Source organism: Anabrus simplex, chromosome 5 (assembly GCF_040414725.1).
Source record: "Anabrus simplex isolate iqAnaSimp1 chromosome 5, ASM4041472v1, whole genome shotgun sequence".
In the NCBI taxonomy this organism is placed as follows: Eukaryota; Metazoa; Arthropoda; class Insecta; order Orthoptera; family Tettigoniidae; genus Anabrus; species Anabrus simplex.
The window spans coordinates 234,694,653-234,712,374 of record NC_090269.1 but is presented as its reverse complement, the minus strand read 5'-3'; the positions used below and the strand labels follow the sequence as shown (position 1 = coordinate 234,712,374).

At 44.5% G+C, this 17,722-nt stretch overlaps 1 protein-coding gene across 1 annotated transcript in view; it reads left to right on the top strand.

Moving 5' to 3' along the window:
- HisT (Histamine transporter) overlaps positions 1–17,722 on the top strand; it is a 213,956-nt gene that overhangs the window by 173,486 nt on the left and 22,748 nt on the right. Inside the window, exons 4-5 of the mRNA XM_067148470.2 lie at positions 3,910–4,112; positions 17,452–17,555. Coding sequence (XP_067004571.1) covers positions 3,910–4,112; positions 17,452–17,555 — 307 coding nt within the window. The remainder of the gene's footprint in view (positions 1–3,909; positions 4,113–17,451; positions 17,556–17,722) is intronic.

Here is a 17,722-nt window from a genome sequence, read left to right as displayed (position 1 = left end):
GCTGAGAACTTCAAGCTCGCTGTGTTTACATCTGCCAAGACGAGGCAGCGAGCGAGCGAACAGCTGTACGTGACGTAGATGCAGGAGCTAGGCAGACTAGGCCGCCCAACTCGTCAACCCACCTCGTGGCGAGAACTGGGGCCGATTCCACGAACGAACTTTGCAAATTTTCACTTTGCACTTTGCACTTTTCAGTTCAGATTTTGTTCCACCATCACTTTTCAGATTTAGCTTGCAAAGTGAAAAGTGAAAAGTTAGGAATCTTTTTCACTTTTCAAGCCTCTTATGTTCCTTCATTAGTACAGAAATGCAAAGTGCAAAGAAATGAAGTGAAAAGTTTTCATAAATCTTGCAAAGAGACGATTCCCTTTTCATCTGTTAATTAACAAGTATGTGAACTAGTTTCTCGGCGTAGAATTTGGTTTAGTGACATAAACACGTTATGACGAGAGCTTTTGTTATCATCAAGTGAGGACAGTGATGAAAAATCCAATAAGAGAACGTACAAAGACAGGATTAATTTCCATAACCTCACTTCGGCGGACTTTCGCGAGTGATATCGTATTACCCCAACACACGCTGACTATATTCTTGAAATGATCGGTCATTTATTGAAACATGCAACAAAAAGAAGTAAATTCCTTTCCGTAAAAGAACAAATTCTTATATGCTTACATTGGTTAGTAAATGGTGCCCAGCTGCACGGTGTAACAGCAATGCATGGGACATCAAAATCAATTATTTGCAGAACTGTTACCAAAGTCGTAGATATTATAGTAAATGTAATATTTCCTAGCAGTACGTTGGCCTGATAATCCACATAAAATAGCGACGGGATTTCTAATGAAGGGTGAATTTCCTTCTGTGTGTGGATGTGTTGACGGTTCTCTCGTTAACATTGATGTTTGTCATAATTTGAGAGGTTATCCTTTTTGGATGTCACGTTTCTCCTTGACAACTTCCATCACAGCCAGCTTCTTGTAATAACCTTTCTTTCCCATGATAAAATACTTTAACGGTACCACAATTATACCGTCAAGTTCGCCGCGAAAAGTAAAGCATTAAAATCATAGGCCTATACAGTTTGCTCATGGAATAAACTCGATCGGATCACTCATTCTCAAAGACTTTTCACTTTGCGAAAAAATTGAAAAGTACAACCTAGATCATGGTGGAACAGAAAAACTTTGCACTTTGCAAGAATTGAAAAGTGAAAAGTGCAAAGTTGAAAAGTTGCAAAGTTCGTTCGTGGAACAGGCCCCTGGAAGCATCTGGAATCCATGAGTCATGCATTCGAGAATTTTCATTTCAGAAATTTACAAAGATTTTTAATAATGGTCGTTTCGTCTTGGGATATACGCCATTCTGTAGCCAATCACAAGAACGTCTCTGTTGTCAAATCTCAATAAAAAATCCATCCAGGGATTTTCGAGTAAATCCACTTTAAAATAATCACGTTATCATATGACGTTTAGGCCTTGGCAATATAAAAGACGGGGGTATTCAGCGATAGCCAGACATTCTTCTGCAAGGGCTCTGCCTGGTCAGACCCTGTGTTATTCTGTCCATCGGAAAGTAAAGTGACAACTTGGTGATTGTAAAACGCGACTTGTAAATTCTCACGCTGAGAATTAGTGTAATTCTCGAACTGTGGAACTTAGTGTTCGATCAAAAACCAAGCGAAGTGTTTAACTTATTTCGTTGATAATAATAATTTCGTGTGGCTATTTCTAGCCGAGTGCAGCCCTTGTAAGGCAGACCCTCCGATGAGGGTGGGCGGCATCTGCCATGTGTAGGTAACTGCGTGTTATTGTGGTGTAGTATAGTGTTATGTGTGGTGTGTGAGTTGCAGGGATGCTGGGGACAGCACGAATACCCAGCCCCCGGGCCGTTGGAATTAACCAATGAAGGTTAAAATCCCCGACCCGGCCGGGAATCGAACCCGGGACCCTCTGAACCGAAGGCCAGTACGCTGACCATTCAGCCAACGAGTCGGACATTTCGTTGATGTGCAAGTATTAGAACATTATTTTATATTTCACTAACTGGGATATTTGAAAGTGTTTGAGGTATCTAATCGTTATAACACAAGTATTCGCATATTTCTTGCCATTCAACACTTAAGTGCTCCTTAAATAGTGATAAACTTTAAGTGCGATAGACTGTGCCAACCGTACTATTAAATACGAGTGACTTAAACTGATAATCCATTACGCTGTTCATCTTAATTGGATTCGAACTGATTCATCATCATCATCATCATCTGTTTACCCTCCAGGTTCGGCTTTTCCCTCGGACTCAGCGAGGGATCCCACCTCTACCGCCTCAAGGGCAGTGTCCTGGAGCTTCAGACTCTTGGTCGGGGATACAACTGGGGAGAATGACCAGTACCTCGCCCAGGCGGCCTCACCTGCTATGCTGAACAGGGGCCTTGTGGAGGGATGGGAAGATTGGAAGGGATAGACTAGGAAGAGGGAAGGAAGCGGCCGTGGCCTTAAGTTAGGAACCATCCCGGCATTCGCCTGGAGGAGAAGTGGGAAACCACGGAAAACCACTTCGAGGATGGCTGAGGTGGGAATCGAACCCACCTCTACTCAGTTGACCTCCCGAGGCTGAGTGGACCCCGTTTCAGCTCTCGTACCACTTTTCAAATTTTCGTGGCAGAGCCGGGAATCGAACCCGGACCTCCGGGGGTGGCAGCTATTCACGCTAACCACTACACCACAGAGGCGGACTTCGAACTGATTTCTGCACATAACTGTACGGTATATAATTGCTTCTAAATATTCTTTAGTGACTTTGTTATTTAATTTAAGAAACTAGAAGAGACTAGAAGAATCGGACCTTTATTTCCATATTTGTCACCGTACAAGCCGTGTAGCATTAAAATAATCTGAGTCGACATAAACAGTAGTTGTGAAATTATATATAGTTCATTATTATAGGTTTATTTCAAGGCGGTAATCATTAATCAACTACACAACATTATTTCAAAACAACTGATACTGTCGCAAAATAAAACTGAAGGAAAGATAAAGTCTTAAAATTTTTCGTATCTGATTAATGCATATTTCTCATAATGTTATAAACAAAACTAAATTTCTGATGCGAATGAAAATGTAGCTAGTTGGTTTCTTGGAAGTCGAACTCAGTGACGAAAGAAACCTAACATGTTTTACTTCAGTGCATTCATCATCATCATCATCATCTGTTTACCCTCCAGGTTCGGTTTTTCCCTCGGACTTAGCGAGGGATCCCACCTCTACCGCCTCAAGGGCAGTGTCCTGGAGCTTCAGACTCTTGGTCGGGGGATACAACTGGGGAGTATGACCAGTACCTCGCCCAGGCGGCCTCACCTGCTATGCTGAACAGGGGCCTTGTGGAGGGATGGGAAGATTGGAAGGGATAGGCAAGGAAGAGGGAAGGAAGCGGCCGTGGCCTTAAGATAGGTACCATCCCGGCATTCGCCTGGAGGAGAAGTGGGAAACCACGGAAAACCACTTCCAGAATGGCTGAGGTAGGAAACGAACCCACCTCTACTCAGTTGACCTCCCGAGGCTGAGTGGACCCCGTTCCAGCCCTCGTACCACTTTTCAAATTGCGTGGCAGAGCCGGGAATCGAACCCGGACCTCCGGTGGTGGCAGCTAATCACGCTAACCACTACACCACAGAGGCGGCTCAGTGCATTCACATTAGGATATTAAGATGCGAGTGACCTATATTTATCACATTCCGATGGTGCCAAGACTAACACAATATCATCGTTAGTATCATGTATGTCATGAATATTGAATGTTCTTATTGAATTGTACAATTATTTTACTCACATGATTTCAATTTGCAGCTCTACTGTGTTTACACACTCAATCCAGAGTAAAATGTGGAGGTATGGTCTGTTCTTTATACAGTTTACCGGGCTGCCCCTCCTGTCCCCCCGAGCCCAGCACAAGCGGCCCAGATAGCGGCTGGTGGTGGGGACTTCTTCGGCTCCATGAAGAGACTGGTCATGAACCCAGGCTATGTCCTGCTGCTCATCGCCTACGGTATCAACGTGGGCGTTTTCTACGCCATCTCCACCCTGCTCAGCCAAGTAATACTCTCGCACTTTCCGGTGAGTTCTTTCACATTTTAATAATAATAATAATAATAATAATAATAATAATAATAATAATAATAATAATAATAATACGAGGGGCGTTTAATATATAATGCAACACATTTTATTTCTCGGCCAATTTCGGTTTAAATATTGGAATTTTGTTTGGGAGATCTTTGAATATTCCCGCTTCGTCTCGTAGAGTTTCATTAATATCCAATAGGTGGCAGCGTTATAACTAGCCTTCAAAATGGGGTCTGTAACGGAGGTGCATACCAAATAGAGAGCAGCTATTGAAGTTCTTTTGGCGAAAATCCAGGGCGTCACAGGTATTACTGAAATAGGCGCTTGCAGAATGTCTACGGAGACCAGGCAGTGGACAAAAGCACGGCGAGTTTGTTGGGCGAGGCGTTTCATCATAACATCACCGACAGGAGCTCATGAAACTTCATCACCCACCCTACACCCCCGATGTCACGCCTTCTGACTTCCATCTCCTTCGCCCAATGAAGGATGCACTCCGCGGGAAGCACTATGTGGATGATGGGGAAGTTATCGATGCAGCACGACGATGGCTCCGACATCGACCAGTCGAGTGGTACCATGCAGGCATACAGGCCCTCACTTTGCGGTGGCGTAAGGCCGTAGCATTGAAAATAGGGCAATGTAGCAAAAGGATTGGGGAATAACATGGTGTATTTAAATCGTCAATTAAACCAACTTGCTTTTAGAAAAAAAATATGTTGCATTAAATATTGAACTCCCTTCACCATAATAATAATAATAATAATAATAATAATAATAATAATAATAATAATAATAATAATAATAATAATAATAATAATAATAATAATAATAATAATAGAGGCGATGAAGGCGTGCTAGGTTTACTCAGAAGGACACGAGTTTGGTTCCCTGAGAAACTTCAACTCCTTCATGGCTAATGTGTTAATAATAATTTAACGTATTATAAATTCCTACACATTTTAAGATACAAGATATAAAGGTGTTCTTTGTGGCACCGCAGTTCTAGGCCATCTTAGGCCAGTATAGAGTACCACACCCTTGAGCAGCCAGTATATCTACTCAAGGCTCTCCATTATGACAAAGATTATTTGGCCACCATGGGTTCCTTAACTGAGTCTAACACTATATCTATTTGCCCCTCTCTTTCACATTTCTTACCTTGGTAAATTTTTGTTCTCTTCCAAGGTATGAAAGGTCCATGGCACATTCCTTCCTTTTGCCTGTACTTCCCTTACCACACACTTCCTTTTTATAGGCTACCAACCGAGCTGGTCCTACGGCGACGATAAAATAGGAAAAGGCTAAGAGTGGCAAGGAAGCAGCCGTGGCCTTATTTCAGATACATCCCCAGCATCTGTCTGGTGTGGAAATGGGAAACCACGGAAAACTATCCTCAAGGATTCGAACCCACTATCGCCTGAATGCAAGCTCACAGCTGCGTGACCCTAATCGCATGGCTAACTTGCTCGGTGTTTGTCGCATGTATACCTAAGTATACCTCTACAGTTATTACCACCTACATTTACCTCAGAAACTAACTGAAGGAGTGTTATGATGTGGCCTTACAACTTCAATCATTTTCTGGTCCAATTACGCAAAATCAGTATCCTCCCGCCAACTCATTTCAATACCTTTTCGTATATAATCCGGTCTACCCATAATACCTTCAGAAGTTGCCTGTTAACACCACATTTAGAAAGATTTCTACATTAGTTCTCATTTTCACTTACGTGCAATGCTACTCTCCAAAGAAATGTCAACTTAAAACAAAAGTCGCCACAGGTCTCATTTTAAACAGATTTCCTTCTTCTTCGGTGTGCATCGTAATCGTTGGCGCCTCTCTCAACACCAACTACCAGGTTGACACACGTCACGTAATCTACATGCAATGTGTCTCAAAACACCAACTACCAGGTTGACACACGTCACGTAATCTACAGGCAATGTGTCTCAAAACACCAACTACCAGGTTGATACACGTCACGTAATCTACAGGCAATGTGTCTCAAAACACCAACTACCAGGTTGACACACGTCACGTGATCTACATGCAATGTGTCTCAAAACACCAACTACCAGGTTGACACACGTCACGTAATCTACAGGCATGTGTCTCAAAACACCAACTACCAGGTTGACACACGTCACGTAATCTACAGGCATGTGTCTCAAAACACCAACTACCAGGTTGACACACGTCACGTAATCTACAGGCAATGTGTCTCAAAACACCAACTACCAGGTTGACACACGTCACGTGATCTACATGCAATGTGTCTCAAAACACCAACTACCAGGTTGACACACGTCACGTGATCTACATGCAATGTGTCTCAAAACACCAACTACCAGGTTGACACACGTCACGTAATCTACAGGCATGTGTCTCAAAACACCAACTACCAGGTTGACACACGTCACGTAATCTACAGGCAATGTGTCTCAAAACACCAACTACCAGGTTGACACACGTCACGTAATCTACATGCAATGTGTCTCAAAACACCAACTACCAGGTTGACACACGTCACGTAATCTACAGGCAATGTGTCTCAAAACACCAACTACCAGGTTGACACACGTCACGTAATCTACAGACAATGTGTCTCAAAACACCAACTACCAGGTTGACACACGTCACGTAATCTACAGGCAATGTGTCTCAAAACACCAACTACCAGGTTGACACACGTCACGTAATCTACAGGCAATGTGTCTCAAAACACCAACTACCAGGTTGATACACGTCACGTAATCTACAGGCAATGTGTCTCAAAACACCAACTACCAGGTTGACACACGTCACGTAATCTACAGGCAATGTGTCTCAAAACACCAACTACCAGGTTGACACACGTCACGTAATCTACAGGCAATGTGTCTCAAAACACCAACTACCAGGTTGACACACGTCACGTAATCTACAGGCAATGTGTCTCAAAACACCAACTACCAGGTTGACACACGTCACGTAATCTACATGCAATGTGTCTCAAAACACCAACTACCAGGTTGACACACGTCACGTAATCTACATGCAATGTGTCTCAAAACACCAACTACCATGTTGATACACGTCACGTAATCTACAGGCAATGTGTCTCAAAACACCAACTACCATGTTGACACAATCACGTAATCTACATGCAATGTGTCTCAAAACACCAACTACCAGGTTGACACACGTCACGTAATCTACATGCAATGTGTCTCAAAACACCAACTACCAGGTTGACACACGTCACGTAATCTACATGCAATGTGTCTCAAAACACCAACTACCAGGTTGACACACGTCACGTAATCTACAGGCAATGTGTCTCAAAACACCAACTACCAGGTTGATACACGTCACGTAATCTACATGCAGTGTGCCTCAAAACACAAACTACCAGGTTGACACACGTCACGTAATCTACATGCAACGTGCCTCAAAACACCAACTACCAGGTTGACACACGTCACGTAATCTACATGCAATGTGTCTCAAAACACCAACTACCAGGTTGACACACGTCACGTAATCTACATGCAATGTGTCACAAAACACCAACTACCAGGCTGATACACGTCACGTGATCTGCATGTAAGGTGACTCAACACCAACTACCAGGTTGATACACGTCTCGTGATCTACATGTAAGGTGACTCAACACCAACTACCAGGTTGACACACGTCACGTAATCTACATGCATTTTGCCTCAAAACACAAACTACCAGGTTGACACACGTCACGTAATCTATATGCAATGTGTCACAAAACACCAACTACCAGGTTGATACACGTCACGTGATCTGCATGTAAGGTGACTCAACACCAACTACCAGGTTGATACACGTCACGTGATCTACATGTAAGGTGACTCAACACCAACTACCAGGTTGATACACGTCACGTGATCTGCATGCAAGGTGTCTCTCAACACCAACTATCAGGTTGATACACGTCACGTGATCTACATGTAAGGTGTCTCTCAACACCAAGTAACAGGCTGATACACGTCACGTGATCTACATGTAAGGTGTCTCTCAACACCAAGTAACAGGTTGATACACGTCACGTGATCTACATGTAAGGTGTCTCTCAACACCAACTACCAGGTTGACACACGTCACGTGATCTACATTTAAGGTGACTCAACACCAACTACCAGGTTGATACACGTCACGTGATCTGCATGTAAGGTGACTCAACACCAACTACCAGGTATATACATGTCACCTGATCTACATGTAAGGTGTCTCTCAACACCAACTACCAGGTTGATACACGTCACGTGATCTACATGTAAGGTGTCTCTCAACACCAAGTAACAGGCTGATACACGTCACGTGATCTACATGTAAGGTGTCTTTCTACACCAACTATCAGGTTGATACACGTCACGTGATCTGCATGTAAGGTGTCTCTCAACACCAACTATCAGGTTGATACACGTCACGTGATCTACATGTAAGGTGTCTCTCAACACCAAGTAACAGGCTGATACACGTCACGTGATCTACATGTAAGGTGTCTCTCAACACCAAGTAACAGGTTGATACACGTCACGTGATCTACATGTAAGGTGTCTCTCAACACCAACTACCAGGTTGATACACGTCACGTGATCTACACGTAAGGTGTCTCTCTACACCATCTATCAGGTTGATACACGTCACGTGATCTACATGTAAGGTGTCTCTCAACACCAAGTAACAGGCTGATACACGTCACGTGATCTACATGTAAGGTGTCTCTCAACACCAAGTAACAGCCTGATACACGTCACGTGATCTACATGTAAGGTGTCTCTCTACACCAACTATCAGGTTGATACACGTCACGTGATCTACATGTAAGGTGTCTCTCAACACCAAGTAACAGGCTGATACACGTCACGTGATCTACATGTAAGGTGTCTCTCAACACCAAGTAACACGTTGATACACGTCACGTGATCTACATGTAAGGTGTCTCTCTACACCAACTATGAGGTTGATACACGTCACGTGATCTACATGTAAGGTGTCTCTCAACACCAAGTAACAGGCTGATACACGTCACGTGATCTACATGTAAGGTGTCTCTCTACACCAACTATCAGGTTGATACACGTCACGTGATCTACATGTAAGGTGTCTCTCAACACCAAGTAACAGGCTGATACACGTCACGTGATCTACATGTAAGGTGTCTCTCTACACCAATTATCAGGTTGATACACGTCAGGTGATCTACATGTAAGGTGTCTCTCAACACCAAGTAACAGGCTGATACACGTCACGTGATCTACATGTAAGGTGTCTCTCTACACCAACTATCAGGTTGATACACGTCAGGTGATCTACATGTAAGGTGTCTCTCAACACCAAGTAACAGGCTGATACACGTCACGTGATCTACATGTAAGGTGTCTCTCTACACCAACTATCAGGTTGATACACGTCACGTGATCTATAAAGTTACTGGAGTTCAGGTCGGTTTGGGGGAGGTTCAAGGTGGCGTCTGCACCGCCGTAAATATGCTGGATGATTCCCTCCACATGTGTGCACAGGGTTAGTTGGCGGGTGTTGGGGCAGCTGGATGTAGATTGCTGTAGGCTGCAATGACCTCATACCAGGTGTTTTGCTGTGAATTGAGTGGTGGGGTGGTTATTATATGTGAGGCCTCGCTCACACCTGTGGGGTTGTAGTGGCGGGGCTCGTAATATCTCCACTTTGTGACTGTGTCTGGAGATGGAGACTCCGTGGTGAACACTCGGTCCACGTCTTCATGTGTCGGCATTAGATTCCGAACCATGTAGATGGGTCCTGTTGAGTTCTTCATCCCGAATGCCATTTTTTGCTGGGGTGCCTTCTGCGTTGAGTTCGACGAGGATCTTCAGTAATGGAGTGGTGTACACCTCGTATTTCGCAGCTAAGGAGCCGATAGCGTGTGGAAGGAGGCGCAGCTTTAATGGGTGGGGGTGGAAGGTGTTGAAGGGGAGTGCTTGATCCGATATGATGAGATCCTATTGTGGTTGTGATCAGGTTGGCAACAGCGTCTCCGTTGACCTGGTTGATGATTCCGGCAGTAGTTTTCCGTACGTTTGCGATATTCTCTCGGCGCATGTTGAAGCGATGCAAAGTGGCAAATATGGCGTGAGGGGATTGGAAATCAGGGGAGGGTTGGGAAAGAAAAAAAGTTGTGTTCCTGACTTAGTTGTTTGAAGGAAACAGGAGTGACGAATAGGGCGTCTGATGCCGGATACAGCGAAGAAGGAGGTCTGCGTAGGAGTGGTTGTGGTGATCGTGGTTATGGTAGCTGGTGGAAGGTCTCTCTGCGCATTGACTTACATTGGTAGCGTTGGGTCACGTGACGTGTCTGATGGAGGTGCTGGTTCCGAGGCCTTTTCCAGATGCTGTGTGGCTTGTTCCTGTTCTGAATTAGATCTTGGGGCCAAACTCGAGAAGTGAATTTGCAGTCTTTAACTACCCAAAGGGGATGCTGGTGTCATAGGAATATACCTGTCATGATAATTAGGAACAGTGTAACTGGACGTTACAACCGAGAGGTAGGTAGACAACTGCGGCTGCTTGGCTGAAATTGGTGATGGTGCTGGCAGGGATGGTGTTAGTCGTCGTAGTGGTGGTGATTGGGATATAAAATGGGTATGGAAACATATTACTTAATGTTGTGAAGTCCACTGACAATTCGGCCGACCAGAAATGTGGAAGTCGTCGATGAGGGGCTCGACCCGAGGTGGAACCTAATGGATTTTCTTCTGTCCACATACCTTTTACATAGGGAACGCCCTACGTGACTGATGTAACAGTGTAGAAAACCGTCGGACAGCGAAGGATCTCCCGAGAGAGATGAATGACGAATGTTTTTATTCCCAGCCTCCTTAGGGGGCCACCTAAAGGAACTCTCTCTCTCTCCCTCTCTCTGAGCAGGAGATTGAAAAAGAGACCAAGGACCAAGGGGAATGTTTTCATTCCCCTCCCCGAAGGGGAGGGGCGGGCCACCTAAAAGGTTACGCCTTCTCTCTGGCCAGGAGATTTGGCGGGTTTGAAGGATTTGTAGGAGTTGGATGAGGGGGGGAAAACGGTGATGTACAGTATTTTGGAGTTGTTTTGAGGGTTTGGCCTCTTGGCTAAGGAGTGTAGCTTTGATCCCGTGCTTTTTATTGAGAATTGCCATGAGTTACATATTGAGTTGCATTTAGTTACATATAGGGTTTACAATACAGTTTTACAAGTACATATAGGGTTTACAAATACATTTATAGTGATGGAACAGTTGCGAGTTAGACGTGGTGGTTTAGTACGGGGTGCTGAGGTATAGTTGGGATGTTAGGAAGTGGAGGGTTGTTGTAATGTTTGTGATGGATGTAGCTAGTAGACGGAGAAGGTCTAGTATTGGGAGGGGTGGTAGGAGGAAGTTGGTTTGAGGAATAGGTGGGTGGATGGCTGGCGGAGGTGTGGAGGGTGGGGGTGGGCGGGGTCGACTGTGGGAGTTGTTAGAAGGTGAGCGCGTAGTTGGGGGTGGGGAGCGGGAGTGCTCTACTCGGTGGTGCTGGCTGCGGATTCGGACGCCGGTGGTTATGAGATGATGTGCTTCTTCTTCGGAGGGGAGTTGAATGCGTACCATGAATGTCGGGCCGTTCTTGTTGTAGATGCGGTATGCTCGGAAGGCTGGGATGCCTGCTCTTTGGAATTCTTCCAGAATGTCACTTGTTGTTATGGCTGGGTCAATACCCCGAATGACAGCTCGGCGCTGCTGGCTGCTGAGGTGCTGGTGTTGTGGCAGGTGCTTCTTCTTGTGTGGCTGGCTGTGCTGTGCTGGTTGCGTCTGCTTGGTTGGCAGGGGTTGCTGGGTACTAGGTTGTGAGAAGCTTAGGGAGGTAATGGGTATTGACATTATGGGAGAGGGATGGGTGGTCGTGGTGGTGATGATAGAAGTATAGGGAGGAGTGAAGGCCGAGGTAGTGATGGTGGTAGTAGTAGTAGTAGTTATTGATATGATGGAGGGGGCGGTGGGGGCTTCTGGGTTGTTTTAGGTTGATATTCAATAACAGTGGGGAGAGTGTCAGGGTTATCACACATTTGCTACAGAATATATTCTGGGGTTGGCACCACTGTATATTGCCTGTTGTTGATCGCTCCGCCGACTTCCAGGACTGCTGCATCGGCATCGTCACGTAGGTAGGCAAAGACTTGCGCTGAAGGCTGGGAAGTTGTACGGTCCATGAGTCTGCGTACATCGTGGACTCGGAAGCCGCCCTTTCGAAGCTGGGTTCGGATAACATGTTCTGAGAGATCGGTGTCTACACCTGTGAGGAGGCAGGAATACATGATGTTATGGGGAGGCGACAGCCAACTAGGCGTCTGCCTATTTATGCTTTCTTGGGCCGACTGAGTTGCAATTAGAGGTGAGGGTACCACAGCCAAAAAAATACAGGTGTATTTGGTTGATCCCGAGTTTGGTGAGAGAAGCCCGCCAAAAAAGGAGATCTATCTATCTATCAAATGCTTTCATTCCCCACCCTGAAGGGGTGGGGCGGGCCACCTAGAGGGTGTCGCCCTCTCTCTGGCCAAGAGATGCGGGCAGGTTGGGTAGATGTGAGGGAAGAAGGAGGTGGATAAGGACTTGAAGAAGTAGGAGATGGGAGAGGATTTGCGTCTTGTCTAAATGCTTGTATATAAGACTTTATTGATATTTTAGTGAGTTTTACAATTCAGACTGATGAATGAGGTGATACAATTCTTAAGGATGAGTATGATGTGCCTAAGTCGGTCGGACGTAGGATCCGGGGTAGCTATGGGAGGTTAGGAACTGGAGGGTGGTGGTGATGTTATGGAGAGATAGAATGAGGAGGCGAAGAAGGTCGTATGTTTGGAGAGGTAGAGGGATGGGTCCAGTTGGGAGAGGGAATGGAGTTTGTTGTGGATATGGTGGAACACAGGGGAGGGTTGGCTGGGGGCGGTGGTGCGAATTGTTCGATGGTTGGCGGTTTCGTGGGGTTAGGTGTGGGGATTGGGAGGGCTCTACTCGATGGCGGCGACCATAGACTTGTGCGCCGGTACTGATGAGGTGCTGGGCGTCTTCTTTACTGGGCATCTGGAGGCGCATCATGAAAGTAGGTCCATGGCTGTTGTAAATTCTTATAGCTCTAAGTACATTGACTCCAGTTTTCCGTAGTTCTTGTATTATGTCTTGCTCGGTGACTTCTGGAGATATCCCACGTAGTACGCAGCTGAAGACGGCTGGTGGGGGCGTCTGTTGTTGGTTTGCTGGTGGTGAGACTGCGGTGTCCGGCGGAAATTTCAGTGGTGGGGTGGCTGGAGTCTGCTGGGATGATGATATCAGGCAGGATGATGACATCACTGGGGATGGGTGGGAAGTTGTGACGGTGGTGAATATGTCTGGGGAGGGGGTACAAGTTGACGGAGTTATGGTTGTGAGGGTAGTTGTTGTTGTTGTTGTTGTTGTTGTTGGTAAGGTTGGTAGGGGCGATGGGGGCACCTGGATGATGGGGATGTGATAAGGGTCGGCTTTTATTTGGTTCAGGATGCATGGAGGGGTTGGCACCACTGCGTAGTTTTTATTATGGATATTTGCTCCGGTGGTGAACAGGCGACGTTGGGCTTCTTCTCTTTCTAGTTGGACTAAAACGTGAGTAGATGGTGCTGCGGTCTGACAGTCCTGTAGTCTGAAGGCGTTGAGAACTGGAACGTCGTCTGCTTGGAGGTCTTCATATATATGGTCTTCGGGAATGTTGAGTTCCACGCCAGGGATGAGGCAGTAGGTCATGATGAGGGTAGGCGACTGCCAACTAGGCGTCTGCCTGTTTGTGTTTATATTGGGCCGACTGAGTGGGCGATTAAAGGTGATGGCCACCCAGCCGAAAAAGTTCGGACGTGTGTTATGCGTTTTCCCTCTGCTGAGCTCCTGTAAAAAAGGAGATGCTGTCTAAAGCGGAATATGTATAATAAGGCACGCTTTCATCTACGAGTGCTGAACACTCAATATTGGTGAATTCTTCCCTAAATAATTTCTTACAGCCGTACTTTGGAGATGCATGATTTGAGTTTATATTTTATTCACTTATTCTCTTAATCTGCTTTCAGAATTATGTACCAGAATATCTGTTTCTAAGGACGACTACTTCGCTCGTGGTGTCGCTGCCTTCTGCCATTCTCTCTATTTTAACCTGAAACCTACTTCTTTCTTTGAATGTTTGTAAAAACGTGGTCTTCAAGTAGTGGAATTTTAAGTACATGCACACATTGTTAACATGTTTTCTTAAATTTATTAAATTAATCTTTCTAAAGAACTCCCTATGTATGCGATAATTATTCTAGTGGTCTACGAATGTTGTTTCCCATTTTCTGTTCATATTCCTATAAGACATTTATTGAACCTTTGTTTGTCATCCACTTTATGTATTTTTATTTTCTTATTCAACTTTCAGATTTCTATCTGAGACAGGTATATTATTGAAAGTACCCAATATCTTCGATTTAACTTTATGAGGCATGTCATGCTCTGTTGTTTCTTAAACAAAGTTATGATAAGACACTGTTTGAAAGAATTTATTTCCCTCTTATTTAATACTCTAGTTAAATTATCTCTCTTAACCTTCATTGCCCTTGTAGCAACCATGGAATCCTCTAGATGACCAGCATGTTTCGTCATAAGCCATGACTGGCCACCACGAACTGTTTCTGCCCTTATAACCAACAGCATTTGGTCACTCCAAGTATATATTTAGAAATTTGAGCACATTTCTTTGAATGCATGGATGGCATTGTTACACTCTGCGATTGCTGCAAGTCGTGTCCTTGATTGCCTGGACATTGTCGTCTGTGATCGATGTTGACGGCCTTCCTTCCCGGTCAGCATCACCCACGTCTGTCAGGCTTTGGTCAAATTGTTGGCACTATTTCACTATGGCTGAATGCATTCGCTCCATATACCTCCAGAATTTCACGGTGAGTCTCTGTGCATTTTAGACGTTTTGCCCACAAGAATCGTACTGTCCCGCGTACTTCAACTTTGAAATACGTTCACAATTGTTGCGTCATTTCATTCGCATACTGTGATGCAGAAGAATCGGAACATGTACTCTCTTCTTACAATGCGCCACTCTTTTTGCACAATGGTCTTAGCGTGGGACGACATGTGTAACTTACTTTTTGATGTCCCTACGTCAGCGGGTATCCACGGCGGTGGGGTGGGTGGGAATTCCCCCCCCCCCCTCCCAACCAAACGATCAGATGAAAATAGAAAAATTTTAAGTTATAGACATTTAAAAAAATAAAAGAAAGCATCTGCGTCTAGGGTGATATAATAATACAGTATAATGCCTGTTGCTCACGGTATAATTTTCTGTCAAATTTATTATACAATAATTTAATTTTACAAAATTTCTGTAGCTCACGGTCAAATTCAAGTTTTATAAAACCTTTGATAAAACTTTTCATAAAATAGGACATGTTCTATTCCGTAAAATTAATTTTACGAAACGAACCAATCAGCGAAGCTGACATCACGATGATGCTGGCGCTACGTTGTGAGAAGATTGTGAAGCTCGATTGTAAACAAACACTTCTTTCTAGAATGGCAGGATCCGGGTAGGCTAAGGAGCTGTTAGTGTTTTACTGGACGAATACCAGAAATATCCTTGTTTGTACGAAGTTAAAACGCCACTTTACCACAACAGAAATACAAGAAGAGAGGCAGAAAACACAATCGCCGAATTCCTATGTGAATGCTGGTCTTCTAACCTCAACTAATTTTCGACCAAGAACAGTAATCCTCTACCTTCTTCTCTTCTTTTGATCCAATCCCGAGTCCAGCATTTCCTAGCATTTCTTTTCTTCCTTTTTACCACTGTACAACATATGATTGCAGCTAAAGCAGCAAGTTTTGCTTTGTTTGTTGGAGCCATACTCTCAAACACACTGTAAGTTGAACAGCTGATTCTTGGTTTCAAAGTTTATGGATAGAAGGCAGCACGTACACATCTTAGTTCAGAAGTGAGTTCATAGATGACCATTCTGATGCTCCCACGGATTTCATAAAATAATTTTACCGTGAGCAACACAACTTGTTTTCACCATTTTTTTATAAAATTAATTGTACAACAAATTTTACGAAACATTTTACCGTGAGCAATAGGCCGCCGTTTAGGGGCGCGCAGCTGTGAGCTTTTATCCGGGAAATATTGTGTTCGAGCCCCACTGTCCGCAGCCCTGAAGTGGTTTTCCGTGGTTTCTCATTTTCTCACCAGGCAAATACTGGGACTGTACATTAATTAAGGCCACGGCCAATTCCTCCCCACTCCTAGGCCTTTCCTATCCCATTGTCGCCATAAGACGTATCTGTGTCGGTGCGACGTAAAGCAAGTTGTAAGAAAAAAGCTTTCATTTTTGCGCCCTTCCTGGCCCTTGTATTGCTTTGACCGATATCTTCGGTTTTTGAAATGTCGGATCCCTTTCATGTTTACCGTCTGATTAGTGTCGATAGAGGATGGTTGCCTAGTTGTACTTCCTCTTAATACATTAATCACCACCACCAGTCTTTGTCGATCGTCGCAAATTGGGTAGATTTGCCTCGTTTCTTTAACCTGCTCCGGTCTTGGACAGGTAACCCTCGCACATCGAGCGGGATCGGACTGCTGAAGACTACAAAATAAATTCTGGCCATTCCATTTGGTATGATGTCGGCATGTTAAAAGATCTCTGGTGGTACAATTGAAATCTACCCGAAAAACTGACTTAAAAACTGGCGATCTGGTGGAGTAAAACCGAACGTCGAAACTGGACACGCTGGCTGCCTATATGATGTCACTTCAATATGCCGGCTCCTGGTGGCTGGGATCTTTCAGTTATTATTTAACTTGAAATCTGCCGCTAAATCCGAATCTCTATTTGCAAATGAAGCATACATATAGAATAATTATTTAATTTGATTGTCTGGAGGCACTTTCAAACACTTTCAAACTGTAAAGTTAATTATATTTTGAGATTACTTCCGAACCACTCTTTCGCCAAAATTTCATACCCACTGGGGCTGACGATCTTCGAAGTTCCCCTCCTAAAATTGCTCCCTGGATCCGCCCCTGTCCTGCGTATTACATCGTCTGACAGTCAATGTTTATCCATGGTTTATTCAAGAACATTTCATTGCAATAGCTAAGAGTTGTACATCTTTGTCTTCCATTTAGTGATATTTCACGAAACTTAATGGTCGGTGTCCTTGTACACTGCACTTCCACTGTCTCAGTGGAGCCGCTCCTTCTCTACTCAACAGGAGACTTCTTGTAATTATGACTTACAATGTTGTATATGTTCCAGAATCATGACGAGGACGCTGGCACTATTGGTCTGGTGATTGTCGTGGGCGGAATGGTGGGTTCGGTCGTCTGCGGGATCGTCCTGGACAGAACACAACGGTTTAAGTGAGTAAACTTTCGCCTCATTGCTCATTCTCCGTTTTGTTTTGTTTTTTTTTTTGGCTCGAAAGGGCAGACATTTGTCTAGTTCTATTAGCACTGCCAGGATTAGGCAGAAGTTTTGTTCAACAAACGAATTCAAAATCTACTTGTTTGTGTTATTTTGTCCCATA